The sequence below is a fragment of the Maylandia zebra genome, linkage group LG17, assembly GCF_041146795.1.
Source record: "Maylandia zebra isolate NMK-2024a linkage group LG17, Mzebra_GT3a, whole genome shotgun sequence".
NCBI lineage: Eukaryota > Metazoa > Chordata > Actinopteri > Cichliformes > Cichlidae > Maylandia > Maylandia zebra.
In genome coordinates this window covers 20,976,210-21,002,593 of record NC_135183.1, presented here as the reverse complement: position 1 = coordinate 21,002,593, position 26,384 = coordinate 20,976,210, and the positions used below count along the sequence as shown (strand labels likewise).

Genomic DNA, 26,384 nt, shown 5'->3' with positions numbered 1-26,384 from the left:
ATTCAACTGTAGTGAGCCTGAAATTCTTTATTCTTCAACACGGCTTGAGTTTTCTAAAACCGACTGAAGTAAATGAAGTAGTCTTTAGGAATAGTTCTCCAGGCTTCTTGAAGGACATTCAAAGCTCTTCTTTGATGGTTCTGCCGTTTGTTCTGTTCCCTCTCAAGATGATTCCACACTGCTTCAACAACGCTGTGGTCTGTGGTCTGGTATGCTTTTACTGCATTAAGAGTGTGTTTGAGATCATTCTCATACTGAAGAATGGTACGTTTCCTTAAGAACGGCTTCTTGACAGCTGCCCTTCCACTGAGAACATTTCTGATGAGGCTTCAGTAAACAGCAGATGGATCATCTGAAGGTCAAGATGTTTCTCTCAGGTCCTACATCACGTGTTTGCTCATTTTTTTTTCCTGTTTCTTAAGGACACAACTTTCAGATGTGGATCACATGCTGTAGATGGGTTTTTTTTAAGGCTCACTATCTCTTCTTTTGTCAAATATATCAAGATACACTTGACACCATCTTGAAATATGGCAGGTTTCAAGCCAATAGTTCTTTGGGAATCACTTAGTTAGTGGAAGAATATTTTATGTCTGTCGAATGGTGTCAAATTGAGAATTTTTTTAGTGATTTAACTGAAGAAATGGGAACAAATTACGTATTTTGCAACAGCCTGCTAGTAACGATTTGATTCTTTGCTAACAACATTGGTTCATCCCACGAGTTAGGTGCCTTTTTATGCTTGAGTGATTCACAGGTCAGAGTTAAGGTGCTGTGACCAACAAGCATTCGTCTGAAAATGGGCAGGTACAAGACCTGGATTGAAAGTGAGTAAAAAAAGCAGCCGATGCTCCGCCCAAAAAACAAAAAAAGGTGAAAGATCTTCATAAAGTCTGGAGAACAAGAAAACCAGGACCATTTTAAAATAACAAGAAGTTCTGGCTCCTTGGAAGCAACATAAAGAGGTTTTTGCTCAGTATCCAAATAGATATTTATAACAGAGTGGCCAAAATGTCAACCAATCAGATCAAAACATTCTTAGAAATATTGATTTCTGTTTTTGGAAGCCAGCAGAGGGGCAAGAGGGAGCCCACGCAGGTCTTAAAGAAAAACAGGCTAAAACGGCTTGTTTTAGATGAGTGAGGATTTTTTCTCTTTAATCTGTATGATGCAAAAACTAAAATCCAAGTAGAGTCCAAAAATATAAGGAGCTGGAATGTGACACAACACGCTGCATTAACTAAAAGGAAATTGTGGTGTTTGTTTTGCTCATACAACAAAAGCAGATAAACCGGGAGGAAATATGTTTTAGCTGTATTTTCACATGGTGCATCAGAACTAAAGATTTGGAAGATGTTTTGTTTTTGTCATCGTAACATCTTTGCAGTCTACTCATCAAGAGACGGCGCCTTCACTGAATTGTTTCCAAAGGAGAGATCAAGCGTTGAGTGTGTCCTAATGCTGCATTTTTAGAAGCCTGTATGTCTGTGGGAAGACAGACGTGGCAGACTCATACTCATACTCTCAGTTTAGCCAACAGCCACGCAGTGTTAGACATGGATAACACGACCGTCTCATATCTCCACATTTCATAAAATGTGAACATCAGCTCCATGTTTACAGTGTAAACTTATTATAAAGCCATTATAAACTTTCCTCAAACAGACAGTGTTTACCTGCAGTATGTTTACGTGACACGAGGCATCTCCAACAAACGCCTGGGCCTCTTTGGCTGTCATCGCCTTGGAGAAACCCCAACCCTGGCAAAAGTGAGAAAATGAGAGTGAGCTCCATTTACAGAAAAATAGTCAAAGAGGGGATTTTAAGAGCATCTCTAGCAATCAGTGCTCACAGTCACGATGATAATGCCGGTCTCTGTGATGACGTTCCTGGCGAGCTCGTTGAAGGTGGGGTTGGGGTGATAGTTGAAGCTCTTCAGCTCCTCGATCACATTGTCCAGCTGGAGGTAAATCCTGAGAGACTGAGAGAGGGTTTCGTAGCTGGAGTTCACTATCGGGGAGTAAAACTGGAGGACTGTGTCGTTCTTGCTCAGAGCCTCCTGCACAAACTAGACAAATAAAAGAAAAAGAGTGAAATTATTCAGAGTGAGAACAGCTGAAGCATGAGCCAGGCGTGTGTTTAAAGCTCAAAGAATCGGCTTTCTGTAAAAATCTTCTACACCAGACCTAAAACTTTCCCCGGCTTTGGTTGCTTCAAAAACAAAAACACATCTGTCAGCTGATTTAAAAAAAAAAAAAAAAGACTTTATAATGATGTTTTTACTGTGGAGCATTTAGCTTCTATAAAGCCAAAAGTTCCCTGAGAAGGCGGTGGAGACCAAAATAGGAGCTACAAGGATACAAGGAGATACCTAGTAGATAACAGGGCTGTCAGATAATTCCTGGCTGTACAACCAAACAATCAGAGTCAGGTATATAGGTTGTTTCAACCTCCAAGTGTCCCAGCGAGTAATGGCAGGTGTTCAATATATAACATATTTAATTATTTTGTTTGTTTTCAGTAGCTGGTGAACACTGAGTGTGTGGAGACCAAAAACAGAGCTTAAAAAAGTGAAAAGGAGGCTGGCCTCTCTGAGCTCTGTGCTTTTGTTGGATTGTTGGATTTCTATTCATTACAAGTCTTTAGCTTAGAGTTTAAAGTGTCAAGAGATGACTACCATACATGGACAAAAACAAGGAACCCAAAAAGAGTTTTTATTCTTCATTAAATATGAAGTCTAGCTTGCCAAAATTCATTATTGAAATGGTGTCAGATTGACAGCAGAATGTCCAATAAAATCTACATATTCAAATACAGAAAACAGCCTCTTTTCTGCTGCCCTCGAGTGGACAAAAAATCTATTATTGTCAGATTAAATTCAGCTTTTTCTATTTTAACCTGCAGACAGTTTGATGGCAGTGAATCACAGCGCAGGTTTAACTTTTTCTTCATATTTCCTCCTCCTCTGTCTCTTTCCCATACTCCTTTTTCTCCCCCATCTCTGCCTCCCCACTGAGTCTCCCTCTCTTTCTTCCCGGTTCAGACAGCAGCTTTTGATGAAGTGACAATAAAACGACTTCACCTCCTCTCCCCTGCAGTGAATCTTTCCTAAGAGTCTCTGTCACTCAAAGCTATTCAGCAGTGAAATAGCAGCGTTGCTCTGTTCCCTCAGTCTCAGGCTTTTGGCTCGGCGAGAACAAGCGGCAGATGAGGCTGCAGACTGACGTACATCAAGCTGACACTCTGCATTTATTAAAAACATCCTCACAGTCACACTGACTGCACATTTCGCCCCAAGTAATTCTAAAGAAACGTGGTCTTACCATCTCTCGCGATGGATGTTTTCTCACAAAGATCAAAATATAAGACGAAAACGGTGAATACTTGGCTATTTTTAGCAATTATTTGTTCATTTAAATTGTACAACACTGCGCTGTCAGTAAAACTGGCCACATATTGTAATGCCTTACTAGTTATAATAAAGACACACTCTACGTATGCCCCTTTTGAGTCACAATTTACCCAGACACTACGGATCTAAATGAGCAGTTTTGCTGATGTCCACTAACATACAATGTTCCAGATTCACACAAATACAATGACACATGTATTTTAACCCATTCAATATGACATTTTTAAATGAAAGCAAATACAATTTTCTAAAGAACACACAACAGCAGCGTTAATTTTTACGGAAATTTAAAGAAAAGATTAATTAAGGGTAATTGGTCATTTATCTTTTCTTGTGGAAAATGAAGTTGAATCGGTTTTGCAAATTCTTATTCTTCGATTTGACACTCCTTTATTTCACTATTAAGTGCTTAAGCTACTGTATTGTTATGCCTGTGTTGGTACACTGATACACTTCATCATGTTGACAAAAAAACAAAACAAACACAAGAAGCAGAATAATCAGATACCATTTAGCACTTTGCTAGGTGCTTATTAGGTATATTACTACTTATGAGAGCTTAATAATACATCACACATAATTCCACTGTAGTAGATATAAATCAGTTACACATTCAGGCAACTCGTCTCCAAACATCTGCAGGAATCACAGACATTTTTGCAAAGGTTTCTTAATAACTGCAATGTCATTTATAAACCAACTGCAAACATGTTGCAATTAAATGAGTCTGTTTGTGCCAATGAGCACAGCTCGTCTGCAACAAGTCTCTTTGCAGAAAAGGGCTCTTAACTCAACTATAATACTGATTGTATGAAGCTATATTCCTGTATGAAAGCAGGGTTTGCTGAGTGCTTTCGTCATTTGTCATCAATGTAACTATTTGTGGAAGATTTCTGAATTTCCGTTTCAAATTTTTTGAGGTATTGGCTGTCTGGATGTAAGTAGTTAATGAGAAATTATCTGTCCATAATGTCCATATTACCACAAATACACTGCCAAATTTTACCCCATTTAATTGCAAACTGACTGCTTTCTAGCGATTTTATTGCCACTTTGATGCCTCAGTGACAGTAACTGACAGTGAGTGGCCACAGACCTGATCCCCGTCTTCAAAGCAACCATTTCAAAGGCAACAAGGCTGCAAGTTCATTTAGGTTGCAAGGCTGTCTCCAACCACTGCTTTTTCGTAGTGTGATGACACCAGCTCTTACCTCTTCAGGCGGTGAATTGTGTGAAAACTCGTCAGGGGAGGGCTGGACTTTCATCATGGCTCTCTGGATGAGATCAAACCCGCTTCCAGACACCACAATCTTTCGACCACCGCTACACAAAAATAATAAAGAATAAGCTTATAAACAATTTTAAGGACTTGGATTTACATCTGGGCGAGGTTTTAGCTTCACTCCATCTCTTTATTTTCTCAAATGCTTAATAACCAAAAACCTCTGTGGCAGAATCCTGCAGCCACCCACAGTTTGCAAGATGCCGACTTGTATCCAAACACTCACTAGCTATTCACTAAAGGTTTGAGGCTAACTGGAAATAAAGACGATTCACCTTCAAAGTAAAAATGGTGCCTTTCAAATGTGTTGATTACAGTGGTAAGGCATAACTTTCTACTTTGAAGGTGAACAGTTTCCATCCTCCTCCTGTTTGTATTGCTCTTTTTCAAGTTGCACTACCGATTGGTTATTAGTTAGCAAGTATTTGCAACATGGCGTGCTCCATGAAAACCATAGGTGACTGCGCCAATCTGCTGCTCTGGGTCACTTCCAGTGCTGCTTGTAGTTTTAGATCCATCTCTGGAATCCCAGATATAACCACTTACATGTGTCTGTAATTTGAATACACGCCTCATCCAACTTCCATTCCAAACTCAAAAACCCAAATTTTATTTTGAGAGACTGATTTCAAAGCAGCAGTGGTCAAGCAACGCACAAGGTGATGACCTTTAAAGATACACAGATCAAATTTACAATTTACAAGTTTACAATTTTCTTGAATTCATCATCTACATCTGTGTCAGGCGTCCTTTTGAGGGCTGTTACTCACTCAAACAAGCAAAACTGTGCGTGTGATGTGTTCACACTCACCATATGAAGCTGGCTTTGGGGTTATATTCCGTGATCTTGGGGTTTTCCGAGTACTGATAGGCTCCGTGGATGTCTTTGGTGGTGTTCGTCCCGTATTTCACAGTCACTGTTAAGCGGTCCGATGGGACCTTCTGCCCACGATACCTGCCAGTCTTACAGGTAATCTCTGTGCCGAATGAAAGGCTGAAGAGGAGGAAGGAAGAGTAAGAACATAGGCTGACTCGAGAAACAAGAAAAGCAATATGACCCCTAAATGGATGGAAAAAGTTCATGAACTCTGTGAAACTGTGCGACTGACTCATTTTCTATGTTGTATTTACTGATCTTGAAGAACCAAAAGAAAATATTTATGAATATAAATGGGTTTCAGGTCCATCTATTCTCTTTATTTTTTTGTTTCTGGTTCCATTTGCATTTTCCTTTACCAGGTGCCACTTACACTTCACAGGGAACTCCTCCCACTGTCACAGCAACGTCCTCTTTAGTCGCCGTGTCCAGGTCTTTGCCTCCGATCGTGATCACCGTCCCTCCAGCTGCTGGACCCCTCTCTGGCATGACTGTTCTCGGTTCGGGGTCCTGCACAGAGAACAGGGAGAAAATGACCAAACTCAGTAACTTTAATGGGAATATGCTGCAATTTTCATACAATATGTGGACACTTTCTATTACAGAGGCTACTATGCATGTACATACATTTCATATATTCATTTAATCATATTTGTGTCTTTTTACGTTTCTACATTTTGTACATTTACTTTAGCAGTTTGAAAAAAAAAAGTTCAGATCACGTTTGACTGAATAGGTAAGGAAATTATTTGCCTTCTTTTCTACTTGATATAATGACGAAAATACTGACTTTAGGACGGATCACATAAGAGCAGCGGTCCCCAACCCCCGGGCCGAGTCGTTTGGTACCGGGCCGCGAGAGTTGAGGCTTGGGTGTGAAATGTATGGTTTTCAGGATTTTTATCGGTTTTTAGCGTTATTTTATGATTTTTATCGTTAACTCTGTTTTCCTGGGTCTTTTCATGTGTGTTATGAATAAATCTTATTTTTTCGGTACTGATACTATTTTTTTTGTTGTATTTATCCGCGACACCTTAAAGGCCAGTCTGTGAAAATATTGTTGGGCATAAACCGGCCCGTGGCGCAAAATAGGTTGGAGACCGCTGCATAAGAGTGTATATGTAATAAATGTTAATAAACTCTACAGCTGGAACACAAGCACGGACGTCCGCTGTGTTTGTGTTTTATTTCATCATTTTTTCCTTTGATTAAAAACGTTAAGCACATTAGAGTAATCATGTTTTAATTTAACTGTAATAAAAGCAAACAAGTGAATCTATTCTACTAATGAACAACAAAATCAGCCCATTTGTTTACCAACTGAAGGTTTTACTGAAGGATCAAACAGTTAGAGGACAATTTACATCTGTTGATAAGAACGCTGCGTTTATAAAAACCTCTCAACAGGCTAAGTCTATAGGAGGCTACTCCAGATGGCTGCTACTTAAATGCCGGCACCATAAACATATGCTGCACCACCTGGCTGTAAGAGCAAAGCAGCAGGTTCAGGTACACCATGTACAAAACCACACTTTAGCTTGTTAACATTATGAAACCAACAGAGTGATCGGCTGCAGTCAGAACTGCTTCATTATAGCGAAACCATGTACCTGTGTTACTGTAATTACTGAATTTATGTGATAAAAACCTTAAAAACTGGACAATTTGCCAAATCTTTATACGTATTCTTCAAGTTAAGAATGATTCAAGTAATTTGTATTTTGTGGGGGATTTTTAAATCAATTTGAAATTTTAATTTTACACTTTTTGTGGAAATATGTTGCAAAAAAATACATTTTATTTTTCAAAATACATTTTACAAAATGACTCTTCAAACTTATGTTTGATTTAGAACTCGCTGCCTGGGGGCCACTTGTAGCCCACATCACCCCTACTTGCAGTCCGTATATGGACATGAAGAAATGTAATACAATTTGGCCCTTGAAGTAACTTTTTTGTTAGGGAGGATTTATTTGTTGTTGAATGCAATGTTAAAATAAGCTCTTTAAAAAGCAAAAAGTTATTTAATATGAAGACAATATAAGCAGGGAGTACAAACATGTTGAGGGTTTGGTAGTTCAGTGAGAGAGTTATTTGTAAAGAAAACAATTTTCACTAGCAGTCAAAAACTAACGCGTACACTTATGTTTGCATTTTTATTTTGTTAAATACGAACAAAACAGAAGTGTTGCCACGTGTCTGACCAGACAGAGAGTACCAATTTGTTTATTTGGTAGTTCAATGAAAAGCTTTAGTTAGTTAAGAGTGAGAAAAAAAATTGCCCACACGTTTTCAGTTTGGTCTTGTTATGCAATATTTGAAAGTTTAAAAAAACAAACAAAACACTAAAATGGTAAATGGCCTGTATTTATATAGCGCTTTACTAGTCCCTAAGGACCCCAAAACGCTTTACACATCCAGTCATCCACCCATTCACACACACATTCACACACTGGTGATGGCAAGCTACATTGTAGCCACAGCCACCCTGGGGCGCACTGACAGAGGCGAGGCTGCCGGACACTGGCGCCACCGGGCCCTCTGACCACCACCAGTAGGCAACGGGTGAAGTGTCTTGCCCAAGGACACAACGACCGAGACTGTCCAAGCCGGGGCTCGAACCGGCAACCTTCCGATCACTAAAGCGGCACTCCATTAAGATGATGATGCCAGCAGTGGCCCACAGCTCATTTCAGTTTGAGACCTCTGGATTAGAGCATCATATTCGTCTAATTTCAATTTTAGTCTAATGATGGCGCTACATGACAGCAGAACTGCTGTAGAAGTTAAAATCAGCAGGTGTAACAAACTTCCTGGAAATGGACACATAACACACATATTCATAAGGAAGCAAGTAAGTCAAGAAATGTGAGCAGGAATAAGGCGAGGCTGGCCTTCTACAAAATCATCTTATATGATAACTGGAGTAGAAACTTTTACTATTTTAGGTTCATATGCAGCCCTGTGCCTGAATAAAGATGCATCATGTGACACGGCATCAATTTGTATCAAATAAGTGAAACAGTGAAAAAATATCCTTCATTAAAAGTTATGAACCTACTTAAGTTACAGTGCAAAAGCTTGAGCAACAATACAGGGAATGCAGAATTATTAGGCAAGTTGTATTGAGGAATAATTTTATTATTGAACAACAACCATGTTCTCAATGAACCCAAAAAACTCATTAATATCAAAGCTGAATGTTTTTGGAAGTAGTTTCTAGTTTGTTTTTAGTTTGAGCTATTTTAGGGGGATATCTGTGTGTGCAGGTGACTATTACTGTGCATAATTATTAGGCAACCTAACAAAAAACAAATATATACCCATTTCAATTATTTATTTTTACCAGTGAAACCAATATAACATCTCCACATTCACAAATATACATTTCTGACATTCAAAAACAAAACAAAAACAAATCAGCGACCAATATAGCCACCTTTCTTTGCAAGGACACTCAAAAGCCTGCCATACATGGATTCTGTCAGTGTTTTGATCTGTTCACCATCAACATTGCGTGCAGCAGCAACCACAGCCTCCCAGACACTGTTCAGAGAGGTGTACTGTTTTCCCTCCTTGTAAATCTCACATTTGATGATGGACCACAGGTTCTCAATGGGGTTCAGATCAGGTGAACAAGGAGGCCATGTCATTAGTTTTTCTTCTTTTATACCCTTTCTTGCCAGCCACGCTGTGGAGTACTTGGACGCGTGTGATGGAGCATTGTCCTGCATGAAAATCATGTTTTTCTTGAAGGATGCAGACTTCTTCCTGTACCACTGCTTGAAGAAGGTGTCTTCCAGAAACTGGCAGTAGGACTGGGAGTTGAGCTTGACTCCATCCTCAACCCGAAAAGGCCCCACAAGCTCATCTTTGATGATACCAGCCCAAACCAGTACTCCACCTCCACCTTGCTGGCGTCTGAGTCGGACTGGAGCTCTCTGCCCTTTACCAATCCAGCCACGGGCCCATCCATCTGGCCCATCAAGACTCACTCTCATTTCATCAGTCCATAAAACCTTAGAAAAACCAGTCTTGAGATATTTCTTGGCCCAGTCTTGACGTTTCAGCTTGTGTGTCTTGTTCAGTGGTGGTCGTCTTTCAGCCTTTCTTACCTTGGCCATGTCTCTGAGTATTGCACACCTTGTGCTTTTGGGCACTCCAGTGATGTTGCAGCTCTGAAATATGGCCAAACTGGTGGCAAGTGGCATCTTGGCAGCTGCACGCTTGACTTTTCTCAGTTCATGGGCAGTTATTTTGCGCCTTGGTTTTTCCACACGCTTCTTGCGACCGCTTGATTCTTCGATGATCACGCTTCAGAAGCTTTGCAATTTTGAGACTGCTGCATCCCTCTGCAAGATATCTCACTATTTTTGACTTTTCTGAGCCTGTCAAGTCCTTCTTTTGACCCATTTTGCAAAAAAGGAAAGGAAGTTGTCTAATAATTATGCACACCTGATATAGGGTGTTGATGTCATTAGACCACACCCCTTCTCATTACAGAGATGCACATCACCTAATATGCTTAATTGGTAGTAGGCTTTCGAGCCTATACAGCTTGGAGTAAGACAACATGCATGAAGAGGATGATGTGGACAAAATACTCATTTGCCTAATAATTCTGCACTCCCTGTATACTTAAAGTACTTAAAACTAATGATTCATTAAGTATTATCACTTTAATGCTGCAACTATACCGTCACTTCCGTCTCACCAAAACAATATTTTCCAGTGACAGAAATCATAAAATCCAAACTAAAGAGTTATGAGGCTGTGGCTATTTTATATAAATAATCTATAATGGTACTAACATAAAGGAAGAGAGAGTCTCCTTTACAGGTTGACTCCTTTGAGTATGTCTCCATGCCTCTGGGAGAATTTCAGAAGGACCGATGTTTGTATTTAACTCTTAAATCAAGTTTTCAAACTGCAAACACTTTTTTAAAGCTTCTGGAGAGTAAAATAACAATAATAATATTTATGATGATAAAAACAAAAGCTCCCAGATCTGTCAAACCGAGCAGCAGAGAGAGAGAAGAATAAAAATGAGAAGTGAAGAGAAAACTTTAACCGTGTAGACTTCATTATGTTCCAGCTGCTGTCCTGCAGGTACAAACGCTTTGATCTCGAACTCACACAGATCGTAAATTTTATGCAGCTCAATAACTCGACCCTGTGGTATTTAGGCAGCAGAACAACTAAGAACAACAACTAAAAGAAAGAAAATAAAAATCCGTGTCATGGCCGAGCTTCACTGTCAGGCACGTTTTCTACTTCTGTGCTGTGCGGGTCAGCTGGAGGGGTTTCTGTTATACTGGAAGGTTCTGTACAGTCCTGACAGGACAACCAAACCAAGAGCAAATATTATGCCTGGTTTACACCCCAGCACAAAGAGCCTTCAAAATGATCAAGTTAAGTCGTCTTTCTTTAGATGCAAGAAGAATCTTATATAAATAAAAAAGTATAAAAATGAATCCAAAGCAAAGAAGAACTATGATATCATTTAAATGAGCGTAGCACATGTGCAGCTGCTGGGACGCACTTAAGCATTCGGCTCGTTGCTGTTGCAGATTTGTTCTCGTTGTTCTGGCAGACAGCGCTGCAAGCACAAAAATAAATATCCCCAACGACAGGCAAACTCATAACAACTCTGCCTGGTTGGAAGTTGAACACACAGAGAAAACAGCAGTGCAGGAGGCAGCAGCAACTGAAGTGTATTCGGTGGGAGAGACAAAGGGAATGCAGACAGTTCTTCACGTTAAAAGGAAACAAACTCCAACCCAGAGACACTCACTAGGGGAGTTGCAGCAGATGGAAATCTGAACAAATCGATGTGGAATTCAAATGAGGCAGCATCAGGCTCATTCACATCAAAGGTCAGCATTTGTCAGCTGCAGTAATTAGTCATTTGTACATCAATTATAACCCAGACGAGCTTATTAGTCTGTCCTCGTGACACACAGAAACTTTAAAGCTTAGGCTGAACAGCTCCAACCATTCAGGAACATTTAACTGTCTTTATAGTCATCTGAAGGCGTTTACTCTAATGTAACTGAGGAGTAAAGGAAGAAAGCCTGTTTGTAATTTTTTTTTAAAAAGCACAGGTTTCTGAATCCTCCGTGATGGTTCTGTCACTTTACACCACAATGAAAGCTGAACATGAAAACTCCAAATGGACACTGGAAAGCACCTGGTGCCAAAAAAACAAAAAACAAAATAAAAACAAAACTCAGACTCGGACACAAAGACTGAATTCTCTTGCTTAAAAACCACCGGGGACAGAAGTATTTGCCCCCAATGAAAATGACTGCTTTTTTTTTTTTTTTTTTTAAAGCGCTTCACGAGTGCCTCCAGATTTAAAGGCCTTCCAGTATGAACCTTGGTCTTCTGTTTACCACACAGATCTTTAACGGGATTCAAGTCGCGGCTTTATGCAGGCTGGCGAGTAATGTTACTCCTTCACCAGGAGTGATGCATGTTTTGGGTCCCAGTTTAGCTGCTGACAGCTTGAGGTTTTCTTTAACCTCCTAGGACCTGGCGTCCACATATGTGGACGTCACATTTTGGGTTATTTAGACCAAAATACTGAATTTTGCTCTACAAGGGCCTGATATCCACTTACATTATACTGCTACTGTTCTATCAAAACTTTAAACGAATATCCTCATATGTGGCTCTCATTTTTCACAGCACAATACTCCCACCACCGTGTTTCACTGTAGAAACGCTGATCTTTAGGTTGTAGCCTTCTTTCTCAGCACCATCGCTGTGATCAAAGAGCTCCAGTTTAGTCTAGTTTAGCTTCCAGTGTGAATAATTGTCACTTTCAGTCTGGATTAAGAACATCTTCTTCTGCAGTATTATTCTTGGTCTGCGACCTCACAGTCCATTTCTGTAGAGAGTTTGAGTTTTTACTTTTTTATACTACAATTCCTGACTTGGCTAAGTCGTTAATGGGTGTCAGTCAGGTGGCAGTTGTGTTGGGGTCTTTGGACACATCTCTTACTAGAGTCTTTGTAATCTTTAATTTCCTTCCTCTGCCAGGCTGGTTTTGTACTGTGTGGCTTTTTGACATTCTTGATCATACTTTTCACTCCAATTCCTGACACTTGTGAACTTCAACAATTCATTTCCTTTTGTTTTTGGTATGGTATATTCTCAAGTGACAGTTCAAACCTTTAGTTAAGTTTTTATAGTATTATTTATTTATTTATTTATTTATTTATTTTTTATTTTCTAAAAAACATTTTATTGTCATCTCTATATTTTTAAAAGGTGAGTAGATAGTGGCTCAGGGGGTTGGGAATCGCATCTGTAACCGGAAGGTCGCCGGTTCGATCCCTGGGCTCTCTGTCCTGGTTGTTGTGTCCTTGGGCAAGACACTTTACCCTACTTGCCTACTGGTGTTGGCCAGAGGGGCCGATGGCGCGATATGGCAGCCTCGCTTCTGTCAGTCTGCATCAGGGCAGCTGTGGCTACAACTGTAGCTTGCCTCCACCAGTGTATGAATGTGAGAGTGAATGAATAGTGGCATTGTAAAGCGCTTTGGGTGCCTTGAAAAGCGCTATATAAATCCAATCCATTATTATTATTATTATTATTATTATTATTATTATTAAGTACTGTATAAAGTATGTTTTCTTTCTCTTCATCTTGGTGAATCATTGGCCAGTGGATATCTTGTGGGCATTATGAAAGCTCTGCCTGTAGTTTGGACTTTCTGTTCATGAGCAGCAAAGAAAGTTAAAACAGCTTGACCCATGCAGGATTGACTGAGAGGCAGCACCAGTGCCGACTAAACTATAAATCCGGATTATTCTGAACTGTGAATCATGCAAAGCTACCCTAGAGTGCAGGTATATAAATACAGCGACAGTTTAAAGCTGTGGAAGTATTCTTTGTTTTCATGAGTCAGCAACACGTATTGCTGCAGTTTTTGTGTTTTTTTCTGAGGGAAACTGCACATGTGTTTTTTGTGATTTGTGACTTTTCATTAATCGACCTACCTGTTCAAAAAATGTCTGTAAAATACTCAAAATGCTCCTTGTAATCATAATGTTATCCAATTTCACCTCTAACACGCCGAAATTCATCACATTTGAGAAGCTAAAAGGAGTGAAAACATTTGGATTTTGAATATTTTTGAAACACGATGTGTTCTTGTTCATGAAAAGCCCAACATCGTGGTCAGCATGTTTATTAGTTTCATATTTCTGCGTAGACACTGAGACAAATCAGCAATGTAGTAATCTGAAGTTTCAACCCTGAGCTGAGTCGCAGCATTTAAAGGCAGTGACGCACTGCTGATGAACTAAATTAGTCATTTTGGTCTCAGCAGTTTGCTTTAATTAGCTTTTTGTCAGTTCAATAGAAACAAACAAGAAATATGAATGTGAACAGCGATATTCAAATTAAGCAACTGAGCCGAGTTCAAGAAACAAAACAGAACAGCAGGTGAAGCACATTTATTTTGATCATGTTTGTTTCTCCTCTTGTGCTATGCGAGGGTGGGGGGGATGACTGGAAACTGAATGGACTTTGGTGCGGCGGTGGTGAATTTGTATGCGAGGAGTATTTTCACGCACTGTCGCTTCTTTAGGGAGACCGTTTCCTTGCATCGCACCAGAGAAGAGCCGCATGCTTTTACTTTGTTAGAAACCTTTTAATGTTTCTGGGATTTGATCTCCGGGGTTTGAAGCACTTGTGTCAAACAATGTTCGGTGTTGCCTCAGAGACTTTGAGAAGGTTTGCATGCAGTGTCTGCAGGTTTAACTACACCAGACTGAACAGTTTTTTAAAGCTTCCTGAAGTTGAACTAAGATGCTTTAAGACAGAAGATCAGGAGACATTTCTACAGCATTTCTAATAGCAAACTAGTGTACAGATAAGACACATGTTAGCTGTTAACATATGTGGGGTCTGATGCTCATTATGCTATGAAGCCTGAGCTGTATGTAAAGGAGCCTCTGGTGTTTTCAGGGGGATTTATCAGTTTATTACTGATCTTCGTTAATCGTCACTGTCTTAAATTATAAGTTGAATCAAAAAGCCTGAAACAAGCTACAGAAACATCTTTCGCTTTAGTCTGCTGGCGTGTGAATAACACAAGCAAGGTCAGGCGTCTATCTACTGACTTATTTCTTTTTATCCATACCCACGATTACCCATAATTACCTTACTAGTAGACAAACCCCACACTCTTATTTTGAAAGTGCTGATGAGCACCTGCTACTTTCATGCGTTTCCTGACCGTGTGTTAGAGGAAGGTCTTGACGTACCCTGTAGGTAAAATAGACCTGAGATGTCCCCGATCGTTCTCCTTCAACTGTTATCTCCACTGGTCCGCTGTTGGTCCTTTCAAACGGGAGGTCCTGCGGTGGGTTTCGCTTCGCCGGGCCAATCTCACACACCACGCTGCCGACAGAAAACAACAGAGGCCGCGGTTCAGAAAACAGATGGAGGCCCAGAATTCAAATAACTCAGTGCCCCCTCTTGAATCAACCCCTTAATTGTACATTACATATGGAGATTACTTGCAAGTATGTAAGCAATCAAGTTTTGGGTCAGGCTAATAGATCAAAGCCTTCACCTGCGGGGCAGTGCCTGGTACAATCAACCAAAAAAAACAAAATGACGTGCAGAAACACTAAGCTTTTATAGATTTTTATCTTTAGCTAATAATTCATGTCAGCACACTGCTACAGGTGCATGTGAAAGAGCTTCAGCTTAATGTGTAAAAGCAACAGGTGTGCTTCTATCTGCATGTTAACGAGGCCGTCGCTCCTGTTAGAGTACCTGGTTGAGACAGAGTATCTGTCCTCCTGGTGAATGCAGTCCACTCCAGCCACTGTGATCTTTTTGATGTCATCCTTCTTTATTCCCATGTTGGAGCCTTTGATGGTCACTGAGATCCGGCCATTCAGAGGGCCGTACCGAGGGCTGATCTGGAGAAGGAAAGAAAAGACTGTTTGATATCACAGATCATAGCAGGAGAGCTGAAATTCCAAAACCTGCAATAATACCAAAGTTACTTTTTCTGTCAATCAGTCACACAAGCTGTGGGTAGAAACAGGTTTGAAAGGTCCTTACAGAATACTGCACAACAATCAAATATTAACAATTTTGGCTTCCTACAATTAAGCAAACGCTACCGAGTGATAATGAAGATGTAAAGCATTCCCCAAATCACAGAATGATGGGACGCCTGCATGCGCCACTCACAGCTCACCAGTTTCTGCTTGGCCAAAGTGTCCAACAAATGAAGGCTTCAGGGATGCTTCAGGTGAAGCTGAATGCTAATTAGAGTGTAGCACAGTGTAAAGGTGAAAACAGCGCCGTGCTGCTTTTATTTTAATGATAAGTGACCTACCGACCAATGAATACGTCCATTTTCTAAAACAAATATTCCATTAATTGCACTTTGTAATATTTAAAAACAATATTTTTTTCAAATATTTCAGATTTTATAAAGAAAATATTTTTATAATTCTGTGCTTTTTGGGGTTTTTCTCTCTGTACTACGACTTTATGAATTAAAGGGAAAAATCTGAAAATGGGAAAAAATCTAAAGAAAGATAAAAAAACAAATTGTAAATATTTCTGCTTCCAATGTTATGACATTAATGTATAAATATTCATAAAGATGTTGAAGTACAGCCTGTGAAAACACATCTTCTGAAGCAAAGGCTCGGCATATCTGCTTCAATTTGGGCCATCTCATCTTCAATTTGACGTGACTGCACGACGTATAAGATCAAATTCATCTTGTATATATTCACCTCCCTGTCATCCTCAGCAAAGTCTGCTGTGGAAATAACTAACTTCTTCTGGCATAATCAGCCGCAGCCCAGAGGAAATCAAGACGGGGCCTGAAACAAATGACTGATGTTCCAGAGAAAATAGGAAACATACTGAAGCAGTTCAGCCAAGGAGGAGAGAAACAGCGAATACAATATGGGAAGGAAAAAAATTAGCTCAGTGACAAAAAGAGAAGAGATGAATTTGTGGAAAGATGTGGATTTCTAAGACCGTCCACACAGATGTAGGTGAGGGTTCGTGGATTCTTTGCTTTGTTTAATTTGATGTACAACTAAAAGAAAAAAATCCTGAAGAACAAAATTGATACTGAACAAAATGAACAAAAAAAACCAAACAAAATTCAGTTTAATAAATTAGGACGGGGGTGTCCAACTCCAGGCCTAAAGGGTCCTTGATCCAACACTGCTCATTTAAATGACTAAATTACCTCTTCAACGTGTCTTGAAGTTCTCCAGAGGCCTGGCAATGAACTAATCATTTGATTCAGGGGTGTTGACCCAGGTTGATATCTAAAACCTGCAGGACACCGGCCCTTGAGGCTTCAGGTTAGACACCTGTGGTTTAGGAAGATGATCGACTGCCATCTCAGACAGATTGGTGAAAGGTTGCAAAGAATTGCTGTCTAATTTCTAAACCACGCAGATTGGTTGCAATGTGCTGGCAATCAACCCTTTGCAAAAAGGGAGTCGACTCAGCTGGATGCCAACTAGGTATTGGTTATTCCTCCTAAGTAAAAGCAATCCTACCAAACGCCTATTTTCCAGTTAAACTGGTACTTAATGTAAGTAGTAGCAGAATTTCTATGTATGTAGCTGCAAACAGATTTGAAGTTTTGGCCAATTTATCACAGTTAATGGATGTATTAACCCAAACAGACTGCATGTGATTGCCAGATTGGCCCCATTCAACGGCAAACTGAGAGCAGACCGACTGTCTGATTGCTGTTTTATCGCCATCTTGATGTGGCAAAGCTGCTTTGAGCTGAATCTGAGTGGCCGCAGATTCGATCCCCATCTTTGAAGTAACTATTTCAAAGGCAACGAGGTGGCAACTTCATAATTCTGGTTGTGCTGCTTTAGTGTGACTGTAATGCATCTCACCCATTTAAACTGCAGTAAAGATAAAAATGTGTATTATTAATAGTGTGGCTAACTTGAATGACCTCAATTAATTCAAGTGATTGGAGTCGACATAATGATCGTGGAGTGAAGTTAAATGCTGCCAATTAATTAATCTTTAGGGTTATTTAATACTAATTAGCAGGTGTTTGCTTCTTTGTGTTGCACAAATATAGTCTGTGGATCCAGCTTGCTAACTAGGCGAGCCAGGGTTAGCTGATAACGTAACACTCCGTTTCTTTAAAGATGATGGCCATCAGGTTAAAAGTGAGAAACTTTTAGGCTTTGCACCAAAAACTTGGATGCTAACCAAGTAAGAGCACTTACAAAAATATGTTGGTGAGCAAATCAGGTTGTGCAAAGTGACAAAAATCAAACAGATCCATGTAAAATCATTCTTGTCCTCTGTCATCCATAAGATTGCTGTCTATGTATGTTTTTTTTTCTGCAGCCGCAGCACATTTCAGAGCTGGTTGCAGTTTTCCCACTGCACTCTTTTCTACAAAGGACAACTTCACATGAACGACGGTGTGATTTATGTCAGTAGGTTTTCTCGTCTTCTGTTACGATGAGAAGGGAAAATGCAATACTGGCTCTATTAAAGGTGCTACTCACAGATCTTCTCCTGGATTTCTGCTTCTGTTAAATGACACAGCCACATCACAGCTCTGCGGTTTAATCTCTGAAATGCTGTGAGGTCACTCTCTGGTTCAGTGCAGATTATAAATGGAACATGCTGCAGTTTTTGTTCAAGTCTTTGTGGTTGTTATATTTGTGTGAAACTGAAGAATAAGACATTCTTGGTGCAGATCTTTTACTTAGTCCCAGGAATTCTCACCCAAAACTGGGATATCTGAACATGATAAAGCTCTCTTATTAGAACTTTTTACCTGTGATTTTGCTGAATGATGATGAGTTGGGTTTTCCTTTTTTTACATATGAACAGGACGTCAATGTGAGGAAGATCTGTTTGAGAATCATGTTTCAGATTTTTGTGTGGACGACACGATTGCTGAGTTGGGGGAGAGCTGGTGCCCAAAGCAAAGGAGTTTAGCGAGAAGTGGACCAGAAGAGGGAAATTGCGGATACCAATGGCAGAAACTAGCTTCATCTGTTGGGTGTCTGGACTTTTAGAGCGCTCAGATATCTGGAGGAGCCTCAGAGTATGGTTGCAGGCTTTTCACATAAAAAGAAGCTGGGTGAGGTGAAAACATCTGAAGTAAATGATCCTGTTTATCCTGCTGCAACCTGCTTCCACATCGGATAAACAGAAGTAAATGGATGGAAGGATAGATGAATCTCACTGCCATAGTCTTACAGAGGGTAAAAGTTACCGCACATACATTTCACTCATTCAAACCCGTCAGGCTCCCAAACATAGAACCAATCCTGTCCATAAAGAAGTTCCAACAGTGTTTCCTACCGACATGTCAGAGGTCATGGCTTTGTGTTTTTATGACTCACATCAGTGATTTCTGGGTTGGGGCACTGCGCTGGCTGCGGTGAACGGCAGAGTTCCCGGTAAACGCAGCTGTGTGAGGCGGCGCACCAAACACACTGGTACTTGGAGTCGGCATGTTTACACAGGCTGCAGTCCTCTCTTCCCACTGAGCAGCTATACAGTACGACTGTTGGGGAGACAGCGGCAAGAAGAGGAGAGGAAGAAGATTGAGAAGAGAGGGTGAGGCTAATTATCATAATGCAGCTGGAAGTGAATTTGAAATGAGCGAAGGTGACACTAAAAACAGCGTGATAACTGCACTTTCACACTTTATCCTGATTTATGTGCGATTGTGAAGTGCCTGTGTTGGTGAAATACCAACCTGTCAGGGTGCTGTCAATCTTCCTCTCAGTGTCTCTGTCCTTGATGTGGAAGGATACGTTCACCTCCTGCTGCTCGTCGTATTCAAACTGCACACACAGACACACGGCCATGTTTCCATCACTTCAGAGGACATTTCATTAACTAAAAAATATGTTTCTGGAGACCAAAACCACTGCCCATCTTATCCAAACCGTAATCATAGTTTTAACTAAAAAAAAATTAATGACTTTTAATTTAAGAGAATCTAAAGTCCCAGTGGTGTTGTGGTGGTTGTGTCTTGGAAGGACATACACTGCAGCTTTAACCTAATACAACTACCTCATGGACTGAGTATATAAAGGATGGACTTGGATACCACGGCGACGTTCTACATTTGGTTTGTGGAGAGTTTCGAAGCCAATTTGGTTGTTACCCTCTTTGATTTTGAACCTGGCTCATACATTCGCAGCTTGTCAATTACAAGCTAGCCAAACCCTAAAATATACAGTACAGTGCTGTGCAGAAGTCCTGAGCCTCCCTTCATTTCTTTACATGTTGCTAGAAAAATGGGACACGGGTGGAGCGATTTATTGAAACATGCAAATAAAACAGAGTTTACACAATTCTAACAAGTTTAATAGTCAATATTTGGTGTGACCACTTTTATTCTGCAGCACAGTCTGAACTCTGTCAGGCGGCTTTCTGCAATTTGTTTTTAAATAGTCTTCAGGAATAGTTCAACAGGCTTCCTGAAGGACATTCAAAGCTCTTCTTTGGTTGTTTCTGCACACACACACACACACACACACACACACACACACACACACACACACACACACACACACACACACACACACACACACACACACACACACACACACACACACACACACACACACACACACACACACACACACACAGCTTCAATAATATTGAGGCCAAGCCATGACTCAGTGTTCCACTGTGTGTTAGCTGCCCAGGTAAGCTTTCTCTGCATCAGCAGTGTGTTTGGGATCATCGGTATGTTGCAAAACGAAGCTGTTACCACTCAGATGTTTTCCAGATGGTGGATTAAAATCTGATGGTGTTTTTCTGTGTTCATAACACCATCAATTTTGACAAGATCCCCAACACCACTGGCTAAAATAAAGCCCCAAACCACAACAGAGCCTCCACTGTGTTTTACTGAAGAAGCTCACTGTTGTACCTCTCTCCTGACCCTCTAACAAAAAATATAAAATTTCTGTTGATTATTTTTTGTGTGATCTGGCATACCTCAGCCTTTTCTCCTTGTTTCACATCTACAACCGCTCTTCCACTGAGACCATTCTGATGAGGCTTCAATGAACAACATATGGATCATCTGAAGGTCCAGATGTTTCTCTCAGGCCCTGTCAGGACTGCGTGATTTTTTCTCACCAGTTTCTAAAGAACATGTCTTTCAGATACGATTCATCTGATGTAGAAAGCTTCTGCTTCACCAGTTCTTTGGGAAGTTGGTGCAGAAATATAAATATGTATCTAATAAACTGTTATCTTTGGCATTTTTCATAAATTCAACTAAAGAAATAGGAAGAAATGATTGTTACTAGCAGCAGGTACAATTACTGGACTAAAAATGAGTGAAAAAGCAGCCAGCACCCTTCAAAAGGCCTGGAAAACTAATGCTCGAGACAAATTCAAGAATCAAGAAAAACTGGCTCCTTGAAATAACAATATAAAGAAATGACGGGTGCCTAAGACTTCTGCACAGCACTTTCCTGTTTTATTCAAAATATATGGATAATAATTTATGAAATAAACACAATGACACATGATGTTTATTGGGGTCCAAGATATTCAGTTCTTTTCTCTCACACTGCCGTACAACCAAAGAGCAGAGCAGTCGCCTCCTGCTGGCTGTTAGAAAGAATGCAGGCTCAAGATACTGGTCCAGTTGTTTCATTTTTCAGGCCTGGCAGCTACATCCATCTCTGATATAGTCTGATTCCACATCTGCTTTAATAACATAGGAAACACAGCACTAACAGACAAGCGTCTGATTTAAGAGACATTTTAAAGACGTTTTGCTGACATTTAAAATGAAAAACTCACGTACAAAGGAACACTTTTGTATTGCACAGTAAGTGCTTTCTTCACCACTTATCAAAATTCCCCACTGACATTATGCAAAAAGCAGTGTGACACTGTTATCCAATGTTATGTCCATTGCATCATCTCCTGGAGCTTCCACTTCCTCTACCATGCAGAACACTTTAGTACTGCTTTACAGAAGGCGGCGAAGTTTTATATTTACGTGACGCCTACAAGTCCTTAAATGACAAACTATCAGGCAATTGTTCCCAGAGTTTGTCCTCAATGCGGTTTGATCAGGTTACTTATAACACCAGGAAGACGGTGCTGCCTACATGTTAAACTCAGGGAACAGAGATTACATGAAAGACTACAGCATGAGTGACTGGAGCCCGACACACACACACACACACACACACACACACACACACACACACACACACACACACCACTGTAGCCATAAATCAAGACAAGTTTTCTTCAGGATATATGAAAAAAAAAAAAGTGGGGAAAAAACTAAAAGAAGAGGAAAAAAAAAAAGTATCATGTAGAGACAAATACCAGAGATAATGAGAGGAAAACCTGCAGTGACACACACAAACATGAAAGCACACCCCCACACAGACACACACACTCTTTAACTGCATATTGGCAGACTTGGACTCAGCGTGAGGCAAGGATCAATGGAGGCAGAAAAGAGGAAAAACTGGGGGGTGTACGAGAGGGATGCGAGCAAAACGTCACTGAAACAAACACACACGCACACACCTGCGGTTCAGTGAATCAGGGAAAATAATTATCCATCTCTATAGTCCATAAGGGGGCGCCATTGCACACATCCGTTTGACAGCACAATCAGTGTGTGCTCAACAAAACTGAAAACAGCTGACGAAACACATAAAACGAAACACAAGCACAAGATTTCAGAAGCAATGAACTAAACTTAGAGCTGCGCTCGAAACACTTTCTGACTCCCAATCATGTTCATTTACTCACAAATTAACTGCTAACGATGCACTAATTGTCTAATTATCATTAATGATGCACTCCCTGATTTTTCTATAGCTTTCGGCAGCGACGGCGAGCTTGAAAACATAAACAGAAAGCCGAGAAGCGGAGAGAGATTTCATTCTTTCTGGAGGCTGCTAATGGACGCAGCACAAGAATCAGAGTGGGGTTTTTTTTTAAGTGGGTTTTAATTTGTGTACGTTAGTAAAGACACAGAAAAAGCAGCATTACTGTTCACATTCAGAGACTGCGTTCTGTTTTTATCTTGTCAGCTGATTCTTTCCTGTTCAACACTCCTTTTTAGCTTTTATTCCTGTGCCCTTTTTAAAGGCTTTCAGTGGTTTCATAGTAGAGACTTTACTAAGTATTTGGGTTATTTACAGCACTGTGCAAAAGTCTTAACCTACGCCCTTCGATTTGTAAGAAGTCAGACCTTTCTTGGAATGTTCTGAAGTGGTCCAATAGTTCCCCATGCTTTCTAAGGGTCATTTAGACATTGGCTGCTTTTTTACTCATTATTAATCCGGTCCTTGTACTTGACCATTTTCAGAGGAATATTTTGGTTTGTTAAGCCTCTTTGCAGTGACCTGTCAATCACTCAAGCATTAAAAATTTACCCAACTCATGCAGCCTGTCTAAACTATTAGGCGAAAATTTCTGAGGAGAGTGGACAAGTGGAGGACAGTGGCAGGCCTAAAAAACTAGCAGATCTGAAGAATCCAGCACAGCCTGACAGAGGTCCTGTCAAATGTCTGCACCCAGGATTATTTCCAGTTCTACATTTTTATTCAGGGACTCTACCTGTGTGAATTTATGTGATTCATATTTCTAAAAAATGCACCTTGTTGCCGACCTTCTGTCTTTTTCTAGTCACATTTCTTCAGGAAATGATGCTGAGTGTTGCTGCCGTAATGTTTTGTGCTGTAAATGTTATAAATACAGACAAGCGGGTGGAAAATATCACTATGTCAACTAAGGTTAAAAACAGAACAGAGCTTTGCAGTCACGAGGGTGAAATGACATGGCTGCATTAAGAAATGCTGTTCACCCTGCTCTCCGCTCAACATGTTCTCTTGATCCACTTTAACTCTTCCTTTATTAAAGCTTTCCGCATCTCTGAAGTCAAATTTAATTAAAGATAATCCTGAAAGATGGAAATACAGCACGCCAAAACGAGGACAGCGTCAGTGCAACCCGAGTTACACTGCAACATTCACTCCACTCCAAAAGTAGCACTGCTGTATGATTAACTAATCTTAGCATATCTGCATGTTAGCAGTGATGATCTCTGTTCAGTCATGCTGACCTCCTGATGGAGCGTTCCTTTGAATCGTGGGATGCCATCTTCTCCTTTTCTTTCAGGGAGGATCCTTCAGTGTATCCTTTGCTAAAGGAGGTAAATAAAGGAAGCCCTGAGGCACCTGTCCTTAGTGTTCAGAGAATCAAACCAGCTCGTATTACGGCTTAAGCACAGATCAGTGTCTGTGCATGTTCATCCAAGTCTTCTTTCAGATGTTTCACTTTCCACCCAAGAGCAGTCTTCATGAGTAAAAGAGGCCATCTACGTCGACGTGGACCGACCATCAGAGAACCGTAATGGCCTATTACACCAACTATCAGCCACCTTGACACCCCTTGAGATTCAGATGCTCAGACTCAAATGAGGACAGGGTGGGTCAATGAGTCTCAGGACCTCCTCTGAGGTGACAGCCTGACTGGGGTTCAACATCTGGTAACCTTTTAGAACTGAAGAAGTCTTCGGGATAAGAGGTGACATGTCACAAACCTTCAATTTGCCTCCAACTGGTAGTTTCAGTGATTAAGAAACCCTGATGAAAACTCTGACAACCTATAACGTCACATTTACTCTAATTAGATGACTTTGTGTGCTTACATTCACAGCTGTGTGTCTGAGATGACCACATTGGATGGAGCGGTCTGAAGTCTGTGATTGGATCACAGAGATTACTTGCACATACACTGACCTCATTATGACCCCCAACCTGTCACGATGACTGCCATTCCCTGAGCCTGGTTCTACTGGAGGCATCCTCCTGTTAAAAGGGAGTTTCTCCTTCCCTCTATCACCAAGTGCTTGCGCTCAGGGGGTCGTCCGGTTGTTGGGGATTTCTCATTATTATTATTATATGTGCTAAGATATGCTAAGGGTCTTCATCTTACAATACAAAGCACTCAGAGGAGATGAGTGCTGTAATATGGCACTATTTAAATAAAACTGAATTGAACTGAACTGAAAACCTTGGTCTTGTTTAACATGAACATGAGTTAACAGGTCTGCTTTAAGTATGAAAATCTGCACTGAAACCAGAATATTTGTCTTTTTTGAGCTCAAAGTATTTAATCTTTATCACAAATTTTAACAAGGTTGTCCCCTCTTCCTCCTCGTTATACTGACCTTATATCCTCTGAATCTGAACTTTGATGTCTCCTCCTCCTTTGCCACCTCCTGCTCGCTGTGCTTCATCAGCTCAGTCCCGATCAAAAATGTCCGGTCCTGGAGAGACACACACACACACACACACACAACTGAGAGAAATGATCACACAGATGATGTTGACGACAATATTTGGATGTTTATGAAGCAGTAAGTCAGCAGCTCTGACTGATCTCACCATGTAGCTGTCCAGGTTTCTTCCCTGGAAGCTGATGGGGATCTGGTAGCCCACAGGGATCAACGCCGGCTCCGGAGACTCAAACTGAGGACAATTGTCGGACTACATCACAGAAAGAGAAGCAGGAGCAGAAATATTAAGCTCAACAGCTAACAGCACAGTTCACACCTTCAAATACAATGTAAGTACTCATGGGGAAACAAAACACTTCAGGCAATGCTGTGAATTATCCATCCTCGAATCAAATCATCATAGCTCACTGTGAAACACTTCAGACACTTAACAACTCATCAATATAAACAGAGAAACATTCAATTTCCTTGTTAATATTTGATGTTAATGATGAGCTTCGGCCACTCCATACTCTTTCGTCCCCATTACTAGGTAGACTTCATATGCAAGTTAGAGCAAATATCCTATCAGCTAATTATAGTGGTAAAACTGAGTACACCTGCTGGGATTTTCCCACACAACCACCTCTGGAGTTTACAGAGAATGATCCAAAAAAGAGAAATTATCCAGTGAGCGGCTTTTCCTCTTTAAGAGGAAAAGTCCACGTTGAGGAGAATGGCCAGACTGCCTCGTGCTGATAGGAAAGGCAAAAGTGCTCAACTGACCACTTGTTACAACCAAGGTATGCAGAAGAGCATCTCTGAATGCACAACACATTGAACCATGAAGATGATGGCCTGCAGCTGCAGAAGACCACACTGCTTTCCAATCTGTTAGCTAAGAACAAGAAACTGAGGCTACAGTTTGCACATGCTCACCAAAATTGTACAACAGAAGTCTGGGAAAACGTTGCCTGGTCTTATCGATCTCAATTCAGACAGCAGGGTAACACGAGCTGCTCCATCCTGGCTTCTATTAACTGTTCAGGCTGCAGGTGGTGTGATAGTATTTGCTTGGTACACTTTGGGCCCCTTTATTACCAACTAAGCATCATCTAAACACCACAACCTACCCTGTCTGTCCCTTCAGATGGACGGACATGTGCACGCCATCTACTAAAGGCTGCTTCTATGTACCATGTCACAAAACTCAGATCACCTCAAACTCTCTCTGAGGAGTGTTTCTAGCTCCTTGATGAATCTGTGCTTGAAGAATTAAAGCAGTTCTAAAAGGCAAAAGCTGCAGATTATTATTTTATTACCTGTTGGGGTTTGATTATGTAATCTCCATTCACATTATGGTCGTCGTCACTGCAGCTGTGAGTCTGAGCGTCCCACTGACAGCCCCACTTACTGGTCACACACGCTATACACCTGAAAACAACGAGAAGTGCGTGCCATCACACGTCTGCTTTAAGTATGTAAAGCGGACGTGTGATACACACATATATACATGCGTGTATACTTT

General features: G+C 40.7%; 1 protein-coding gene across 3 annotated transcripts in view; it reads right to left on the bottom strand.

Annotated features, from left to right (window-relative positions):
* plxnb2a.1 (plexin b2a, tandem duplicate 1) overlaps window positions 1-26,384 on the bottom strand; it is a 234,582-nt gene that overhangs the window by 24,003 nt on the left and 184,195 nt on the right. For all 3 annotated transcript variants that reach the window (XM_004566399.6, XM_004566400.6, XM_076875810.1), the window contains 12 exons: window positions 26,179-26,290; window positions 25,026-25,127; window positions 24,809-24,907; window positions 19,331-19,418; window positions 18,972-19,135; window positions 15,367-15,515; window positions 14,850-14,985; window positions 5,945-6,081; window positions 5,506-5,688; window positions 4,624-4,735; window positions 1,853-2,068; window positions 1,677-1,760 (listed from right to left, as the gene is read on the bottom strand). In XM_004566399.6, coding sequence (XP_004566456.2) covers window positions 1,677-1,760; window positions 1,853-2,068; window positions 4,624-4,735; window positions 5,506-5,688; window positions 5,945-6,081; window positions 14,850-14,985; window positions 15,367-15,515; window positions 18,972-19,135; window positions 19,331-19,418; window positions 24,809-24,907; window positions 25,026-25,127; window positions 26,179-26,290 — 1,582 coding nt within the window. The remainder of the gene's footprint in view (window positions 1-1,676; window positions 1,761-1,852; window positions 2,069-4,623; window positions 4,736-5,505; window positions 5,689-5,944; window positions 6,082-14,849; window positions 14,986-15,366; window positions 15,516-18,971; window positions 19,136-19,330; window positions 19,419-24,808; window positions 24,908-25,025; window positions 25,128-26,178; window positions 26,291-26,384) is intronic.